General features: G+C 31.6%; 1 protein-coding gene across 1 annotated transcript in view; it reads right to left on the minus strand.

Annotated features, from left to right (window-relative positions):
• LOC115444120 (zinc finger protein 177-like) overlaps positions 1-5,965 on the minus strand; it is a 94,235-nt gene extending 88,270 nt beyond the window's left edge. The window contains exon 1 of the mRNA XM_030169774.2: positions 5,777-5,965. Coding sequence (XP_030025634.1) covers positions 5,777-5,965 — 189 coding nt within the window. The remainder of the gene's footprint in view (positions 1-5,776) is intronic.
• Positions 5,966-10,290: the final 4,325 nt, after the last annotated feature.

Consider the following 10,290-nt stretch of genomic DNA (forward strand, 5'->3'; position numbering starts at 1 on the left):
ACAACTATCGAAAGACATGCCTTTCATACTGTGGATGGTTTTTTTTTACCTTCTACCCGAGTACTTGCACCCTGGTCGTGTTGTTGATCGGTGTGTGCCGCTTGTGACCACGGATTTATTATTATTTTTTTTATTATAAAAAAAGACAAACCTTATTAAGGTTTGTTTTTGAAATAAAACATATAGAAATCAAGTGGTATTTTAAAAAAACTACGATTTTAAAGGAGACAGATTGACAAAAATATTAGAAATAAAGATTTTATCGCCTATTCACTATTTCCATAAATTTTAAATCATTAAAAACACATTCCATATTTTAAAAACCTAACACCTGATTCTAGCCGATGAGCGATACTAAAAATAAATCATATTCCTAGTTTTTACTCTAAATTCAATTTGCTACAACTCAAAAAGAAGCAAACCAACCAGCGCCAAGCGGATAAACACCGGCGCACGCGCATTGCGATCTCGCTTTTTTACACAACACACCGCACCCGATTGCGCTCAGTACAAACCAGTTCATTGTGGTGAAAGTTTATATTTGTGCATACGATATATACCATAACTAAATTTAAATGCTCTAACGTCCGGCAATGCCTTAGGTGCCGTAATTATCGATCGAGTACAAAAAAAGATGATTAGTTTATAAAATGTTCTAGCGAACTGTTTCCTTCCGATTGCTACTCGTGTCTTGTTTGAGATAATTGCGACTGGTGAATCCAGTTTTGACAAATTTGAGCACGCAAATGCGCATTAGGAGCGAAGCCTTAGATTTTTATAATTAGGGATATGATATTTGAAAATTGTATACATAATTTAAACACTCGGATAGAAGACCCACGTTTTGAAAGGATTTTTTTTTAAGTTTTTTGCACGGTCAACAAACTCTTCAGCTTTATATATTAGAATACATTAGACAGGTATTAGGAAGCCGCTTCAATGGGCCAGTATGGTTAGATAAAGAAAAGACGCATATTGAAATAAGGGTGGTAGAAATAGCAATCTCGACACAATATCGTGCCTAAAACTAGTTAAGGAAGCTATAAGAACACGTTGAGTACAGAATAGACTACACAAAATCATAAAAAGCTTTTTTTATTTTATTTACTTTTTGATTCAACTGTTGCTAATTTTTATTTATTAAGTTATAACTTATTAACATTAGCTTAACTTAAGCGTATACGCTTGGTAGGTAATACTAAATCATTCACATAATCAAATCAAATTTAAAGATAAAAATGATGTAAAAATAAACTACTTCATAGCATTGAATTACACACATCTTGAAATATTAGAAGTTACATCTTACACACCTAATACAATACACCGGCTACAATATTCTCTCAACTATAATTCACAAAAAGGCGAAGTGATTATTAGACCATAGACTCCCGCTTACGATCTACTTTGTACAAAATACCTATACTTATAAAATACAGGTAAGATAATAGACCCAAGCACACCCCAATAAGATCTAAATCAAACAATATTGAAATCAATCTGAACACGTAACAACCTGTCCTGCAGCGGAAAGCAATCATGCGGTCAGTTATGATACACTTTTTGTTCGATTGTTTGAAAAACATCATCTAGTTGATAACCGACGCTGTACGTGAAAGACTATGCGGCACAGCCTGCGGTTTCCAACGATTCCACTGTTTCTATATTTGTATTTGAATTACGAATGCCCTGGGCTATGCGGAATGGCATTGTTAATATCTAATACTTTAATTCGCAAACGGCAACCCGAATATGTATAGCTCTGTGGCTTAATTGTATTACGGATGACTGCCGTGCTGAGGTCTCGGGTTCGATCCCGGGTCGGTCAGTGATGTTGGGTTTTTCTAAAATTTGTGCCATAATGGCAATTGGCCTGTACCCTATCGCATTATGAGTTGTGTAAATCACATAGTGAAAAATAGATGCACCAATTCGCCTCTGCCTACCTATTCTGGGATAAGCGACGAGAGCGTGTTTGTACAAACTGAATATTTCGTTTTTGAGAGCAAAAGACATCAACCCGCACTATATTTCCAGTTTATAATTATAAATCTCTGTGAATTATAACAATAAAACTTCTTGCATTCAAATATTATTGTGTATTTACAAAAAAAGTAGGATTGCTTCTCAAAGTCAAAGATGAATATTTGTGTAGTTTTGCGTCAAGTTCTTCAGTCTTAATATCGTGCATAATATCATAATTCTGACAATGTTAACCGCGATCATTAAATTATAATTCAAAGACAAATAATGAAAATTCTCACGCTGGCACATCATCCATAATTTTAATCAACGTGACTATAAACTATTCATAGGAACTTAATCATCATACAAAAGTTAGTTTTAGGATCTTTCAACTTACAGATATGCGTTGTAAATTGAAAATATTAAGTCCAGTATATAATACCTACATAATACAAGAAAACTGTTTGCTATTTGACAAAGTGAAGACTACACAGATGGGCTCACTTATAAATACCTACTGTAAAGTAGCTAATTATAATTGTAAGAATGTATATACTAATTATCGAGGGTAATAAAATGATTTATAATTTTGTGTAAATAAATTTTACAATATTTAGAGCGTATGGCAATTTTTATAATGTGTGCAGCAATCTGTGAAATATTAGTATGGATTCAACTATTAATTTATGTTACTGGAAAATTCCCATAGCGAAGAGGTCATAAGATTCATAAAATGAAGGTTAATTACATTTTCCCATATTTCAATACAATTTTAATTAAATTTTAATAACAAAAAAGTATATTGCTGAATGATTATAATAAAATTATGGTAATGTCTATGTTAAAAGCGGTAGGTAGGTACAGACTGTGAATGCCAAACGGACTGTCGACTCGAAGGTCTCAGAGTCAATTCATACTTAAGACTTAATAACTATACATAACATAATATTGCATGTTAGTACACGTCGCTTACATAACGAACGAATAATGAGGTTATTTTATGCCCACGTTAACTCTGCAATAGGAATTCGACTGTACTAACTCACTGTAATCTATAGTGATGGACAAAAGCCTTCTCTTGATAGTAGATCGTACAACCTAACATAGTCACTATTATAATTATTATTAGGTTATAAAAAAGATGGCTTGATCATGTAAAGGTCTATCGATGTCCTGTGACGTCGATATCTCGAACAATATCGATTTACTGTGCATGATTGCAAAGCCTCTTTCCTACCAAGCGTGCAAATTGTAATATAAGATCCTGGATAAAAAATACTTGTACAAATTATTACATAGCAATAACACGGAATGAGATCGTAGAGGCACGCTATAGGTTTTTATTTAATTTTATTTTTGCTAAATAAATACTAATATAATATTTGGCATATACTAAATGAATATTGATTATATTTTGTCAATGTAATATATATTGTGTTCTATAAGTAAATTCAAACTTGTAACTTTGTTTTATTATTTACTATATTTTTTTTATTTAGACGTCCCATATTGCTTATAATTTTATATTACATATTTCTGTTCACGTCTTCGCTCGTGTTTTAAAGTCCATTGCGAAAAAAACTTTTTAGAGCGCAGGAATAATATCGACGCTTGGAACGTAATCATATCTAAGACAAATATACCGAAAATGAACCATATAAATATTTTGAATCGCCATATTTTTTTGCGTCATTGATCTAGGTTTTGTAAGTCTACGACGTTTTTAATAACATTAGACTATATCTTTATAAAATAAAGAGTTAAATTGTTATGAATTTTTGTATTAAAATCAAAAAATTAAAGCACTCTACTAAAAATGTATTGGTTGTCGCTTAGATATGATTGCCTTACAAGCGTCAATATAATTTTATAACAATAATATTATTATAACCTGGATAGAAGTTCCACAAATCAATACGTCCGAACCAATAAACATAAAGTAAACAAACTCTTCAGTTTTATATAATATAAATTATTCCAATGCGGTAATCAAAATCAGTAAACGTGTCTCGTTCTGTCTGCAACTTAATTATATAATTAACAACTATTAAAATAAAAACCTCATCTATAACGTCCGGGAATATCCATGCAAAAATAAGTAGCTTACATGCTTAGTAGCAACTAACAGGCAACATGTAACTATTAAGGTAAGTAAATTTATAAATAAATATTGACTATGCTTGAGCTAAAACGTAAATAATAACTCTTATACGTCATAATGTGCAAAATATGATGTATTATATCTATTTGCACTATCTGGACTCCTCTCTGGTGACCATTAGGTGCAGTTGGGTCACTTTACTTTGTTCGTATAAAAATAAACTTAATAATAAAACATTATGTACTTTATAAGATGCGTGGTAGATAATAATTTATGCAAATAAATTGAGGTAATGTCATAATGTTTGTTGTTCCTGCTTAAGTGATGTAATGAACGGTTTGTTCTTCAGTGTCGTGGTTAAAGAGGGACAGAACTACAGTAAAATAAACGAAGAATAAGGATTATTCGCTATGTGGCTTTATCTTCGTGCTGTCGGTATTTACGAAAATATGTAATGAAAAAATATATTAAATCTATAGTCAAAACCATTACCCAAGAAAAACAATTGGATAAGCGCCTCATTTGTCAAAATCAGCACACTAGGGACGGATAAAGGGACATACAATGCATACATACATTAGGGTTTCGTAATCATCACCGATCTTACTTCGTCGTTGTCGAATAAAAATTACAGAGTATTTATATTGTATAATACAACTGAAAACTTCGGATATTCAAGAGCATTTCCACTCCCATTTATTCTCAACTCTTTAATTACCTTTCTTTATCGTCTACATTGGTAATTCTTGGTAGCCATAATAATATCAATGAATTCTTTGGTTCTTAATACTTTACTAATAAAAAAAACAACACATATTAAGTAAATTGAACTGTAATGTTTTACATCAATACCTAAACATAACTAAAAAATGAGTTAGCTCTTAAAATTTAAAAAGACAAATTGACTACATAAAATATTTCCTATAAAAATCAAATAACTAAAATTTCAGTGTCGCGAATACATATACAAATATGCGAAAAGATTTTATCAAACCATGCTGTAAACTATCTAGTCATGCTAATAGCTTTGATTTAGAATAATTCGCACATTAATTCTCAAATCTCAAATATATTATTTTAAAACATTTCATTAAAAGCGATTTTATGTTTAAGCGAAGACTCAATCAATTATACAACATAAAAGAATCATAAACTACGATAAACGTTAAATCACAATCATAAATAAAATATTTCAATCTATTTCCTTTTATTTATTTGAATATAGCGTCTAATAAGAACTAACTAAGATACTAACTAACAAGAAATATTATTACAAGGTTAAACAAATAGAATTATTGTTTAAATGAAAACAACACTGTATCGAGTCAGGAATGAAACAATAATTAACAAATTGCGGTAATGATTACATTGGTATAAAATTCACATGCCTCTAAGAATTTACACTATTTACTAAACAGCTGATTTATCCCTTCTCTTCTCACACTAATCAGTAACTCGTTTATAACTTCAATTGATGGAAATTCTTATTAATGTATCGACTATATGAAATACCTACACATAACTATCTGTATCTAAATTAGCTATATGACAATGTAAATATAATATCATTGGCTATAACTCCTGTAATATTATATTTAATTTATAAATAAGTAAAACTTAGGACTATCTTGAAACCTATTAAACAAAATTATAATAAAACCTCCTAATATTAATATAAAAGAAAAGATGAACTGATAAAATGGTACTTACATCGCTGTCCGGCACGTAGGTGTACACGTGAAGCTTGTCAATCCTGATGGTACCCTGGAAAGGGTACAGCAAGGACCCTCGCTGCAGCTCAGTGGAGGTCCACACGCTCACCGACGCCTCGCGACCCCTGGCACCGCCCGGCCTCAGCGCCAGGCTCAACTCTTGAGGAATCAGTACTAGAGTTTCCATATTGACCACTCAATTTCAGTTCATAAAACATCCAACGCCTCGTCCATCACGCTTAATGAGGATGAATAACAAAAAATAAATCAAGTCGTCCGACCGATTATCGATGTCGCCAACTAAAAATGTCTCGTGATCGATGGCCCGTTGGAAATGTCAGCTCGTATCACTGCGTATGCCACGTTATCTCTAATCATCGATGCACCAAAAAAAGTTTACGCTCGGTACAATATCGCTCAGGGTAGGTACGGCACGCTTACGTAGTAAGATGCGCACGCGTTCTTCTCTGAACGTGCACTGAAGGAAGCGCTAACATTGACCTTAGTCGCGGCCGCGATCGCGTTTACAGTTCATTTTTTGTTCGATAAAAAGGAGAGGAGTACGGCCCTACAAGAGGCATCTTGTTTAAGTTAAATATATTTTCGACTTTATATCTTGGTAATAAGGCATTGTTGAGGTGTTAATGTATAGTTGTAAGGTGCTGAGTAAGGTGCTCCCCTCCAAAGGCGGCACCTGCCGCGTCGTGCGCCGCCCGTCAGAGCCGCGCGGGCCGCTGCGTAGTGAGCAGGTATGCCACCTGCTCGAATTTTTATATCTATTATCAATTTTTTATGAACCTTTTTATTTTACTAATATGCCTTTTGTTTTATTGGGGATAAAAGATGTTGAATAATACAGGGTGGTTTATCATGGATGTATTTTTATGTACTATAATGGTTTAATTTTTCAGAACTATTTACATTATCAAAAAAGTGTACTTAGCAGCAATTTCCGTCATTCTATAAGATTCTGTTTTATGCTTAGAAAATATACATAAGTTAATGTTTCAACATTAAAGTCACATTTTTAAATTAATTAAAATAGAAAATGTGTAAACAATGAGAGGCGGCCCGTATGATTGTAAATAATTAAAATTAATTAAAGAATGTCAAATGTCGCTATAAATTAAGTTTTTTTTTTTACAAAGACAGGGCAATAATTTACTATTGTTTTTAACTTTATAAGTGGTAACAATGCTTGCTATCTCACACGCATTACGTGGCACGCGAAAAAAAATTGTTTTATATTGTGAGAACATTGCCACGTGAAATTTATAAGAACTTTACCGCCTGGGGGCTTTAACCCTACTAGGTAACGTATTAAGATGCATTCTATGCTTCTTATTGAACTCTTAATTACAAATATAACATTTTTTCTAGATAACTTTCACGATACATATGTTTTGAACAGCAGTGTAGTAGGGACAGAACATATTTTTGATGTAATGCATGATTTTTTGTCATTTCATTAAGTATACATGAAAGTAATACGTACCTCAGAAATTCTTTCAGAGTTGAATACAGCTACATTTAATTTATCCATATTTTATATAATGATTCATGCTTATACGAATGTTAAACACATATAACTCTAATTTTCGGATTCTATCGCGCACCTACACCTCAGTCCGTCACATGTCCATGAAGGATGCAGTCTTCGAAATGTCAAAAGAAAATTATAATATGGAAAACCGCGATAAAATCTGAAAATCAGTATTCATACTTTATTATTATTTTTGCCGCTGTACTAATATATAAATTTGCATGCTGTGGTCTCCTATAATTGAAGAGGCACGTCACATTGTTAATTGTACCAATATTACGACATTGTATTTATTATACGCCGTGTATCTTTGTTGGAGGTCCTTAAAAAAATAAATTAATTAAGCTAGTATACATAATGTCAAATTATACAATGAATTATTTACAAACATATCACACGAAATTATCAATCCCAAGCTCCTCAATACTCCAATTATCTTCCGCTGTTTCATTTAAATAATTAATAAATATTTTTTCTAAAAACTTTCTATAACTATCTTAACTATCTAGACCTTTAATGTCTTCGGTCCATTAAAACCATTATGAATTAGATTTAAAAATAAATAAATAACATTTGTTCATTATGAATGCCAATTTTATTTATTTTTTCATCCTTAAAAATACTTTACTTGTAAAATTTGGTATTATGATTAAATTTCTCTCGCCATTCAATTGTTTATAAAAGTTATGTGAGTAATATTTCAAGTCGTTTAGGTTTCGTTTTATCATAGTTAAATTCAAACCAAATTATATTATGCAAACTCTAGAGTAATTGATCCCCTCTCGTCATGAAAACACATTCTTTGTTACCACAAAATCCTTTGTCTAATTTATATTGAAAACACAATTTCGTTATTCACATACCATCAATTAAAATTACACTGTAAACAACGTACCGTCTCATCAAGTAAGCTCGCAGCCTTACTGAAATGTTTGGTCTACAATGCATTATGGACTCTATATACCCGACTCAAAGCTCCCATTTGAAAGCTCTACAGCGTAGGTAAAAAATGTCGACGACCTGCAAACACCTGCCGCTAACCGCAATCCCACTTAGCCTTTATTCGGTGTGTTATACATTTTGTAACGTATTATAGTTGCATATGCGGTTGTTACGTCATTTGTCTCTTTATGAACGTCCATTAATCTACGTTTTTAGATGAAATATTTAAGTTTTTTGATGATATTTTTTATAAACAATGTTTATTGCATAAACACTGATGTCGATGCGGATTTTTAAATGATGAATATTTTAATATATGTTTTCTTTCATAATACATGTAAATTTCGGAACTTTACTAAAATCCAGGTTTGTGAGTTTATTAAAAAGTCACCTAGACTAGTAGATAGTACTTTTAAAAAAATCTTTTGACCCACGAATCACTAATCCCTCTTAGATCAACGTGTTGGTTATAATAAAAACTTCACACTTTTGCTCACAACAATATTTCAAATAGGAATAACTGCTTAATTTTTCAACCAATTTTGATGCTGATTTCACAGAAGAATTTATTTTTCATATTATTTTCTGTTACATATAAAATAATAAACTATATCAAATAAGGAAACTACCCTATTTCGACACCCTATTATCGTTATGTTGTATTGTATTGTGACGTATCGTTGGTGTAACGTAGTAAATTAATAAATAAATACCTTTAAAATAATTTGATATGTGTAGGCTGAATAAGACGCAGAATTTTACACGTGATGTATGAATTTTCTGCTTTTGTGTAAAAAAGAAATGCAGTATTATACACCATAATACTATAAACATTAAGATCGTGCTTTTTAACGAAACATTTTTACCATAATTTTTTGCGGAGTTAATTATTATTTTGTTGTAGCAAATGAAACACTTCATCCATCTCTACATTCCATACACACCAAATTTTCCCAAAAGAAATGATATTACATAAACCGTTCATTCAAAACCACAATACGTACAAATATTTGGCCAAACAATTTCAGCTGAAATAAAAAAAAAACACCCAAATCACTTCATTGAACAAGAGGCGGGGCTCCGTAGGCGTGGCCTCGTCCGGCCGGCCTACGTGCGCCGGCGCGTGCCTTACCGTAACAGTCTCTATTGTTTGCGCCAACATATCGCCATTGGTCAATCGGCTTTATAAAAGGATTTTATTCTTTTATGAATACATCAATTTCGTGCTGGGTTAAACATTTAAATTTTGGTGCGCGTTGATGTCGTTTGTTGGTGAATGAATGTAGAGATGGTTTTTGTTTAACGTCTGTAATACAGTATATCATATAAGTATTGTACTATGTTAGTTATCTGTATTATGTAAAGACCTAATATATATTTGTATTGTTTACGTGTTATTAACCCGTAGACGTAGTTTCTTTTTATTATTTAAAATATCACTGAAATAAAATAATTTGGATTTACAGTAAATATATCCATATGGAATATTATCAATTCTATTGATATAGAGGACAAGATTTCTACAAATAAATTCCCGCACAACTAGATTATAATGGTATTTTTTATTTTATTTTTAACTTTACACTTTTAAAACAACAAGAAAAAGTAATACACTTTCTTATCAACAAGAATATGAATAAGTATAGATCCCGGTTGGATCATTCATAAAACCGACACGTCTTGTTCTTTGTTTTGTTGCCGTGCCGTATCTACAGACAGCCGTCTTGAAAACACACGGGTCGATATATATTTTACTCTCAAAATTTTACAATTAATAGTGAATATGTAAATAAATAGTAGATTAAATCGCAAGTTTTTGTTCATTATTTTAATATTAATTTTAACTGATTGTATATTGAGTATTGCCGAAAACATTTGTAAAAATAAGTAAGTAGTTAAAACCAGAGATTTGTTGTCATATTGGCTACCAATTACTATCCTGAGCAACTCGGGTCGGTTCTTCTTAGTAATACAGTATTTAAAAAAAATACAGATTAAATAAGCTGCCATTTGTAGTGAAAAGAATT

Source organism: Manduca sexta, chromosome 24, assembly GCF_014839805.1.
Source record: "Manduca sexta isolate Smith_Timp_Sample1 chromosome 24, JHU_Msex_v1.0, whole genome shotgun sequence".
Lineage (NCBI taxonomy): Eukaryota > Metazoa > Arthropoda > Insecta > Lepidoptera > Sphingidae > Manduca > Manduca sexta.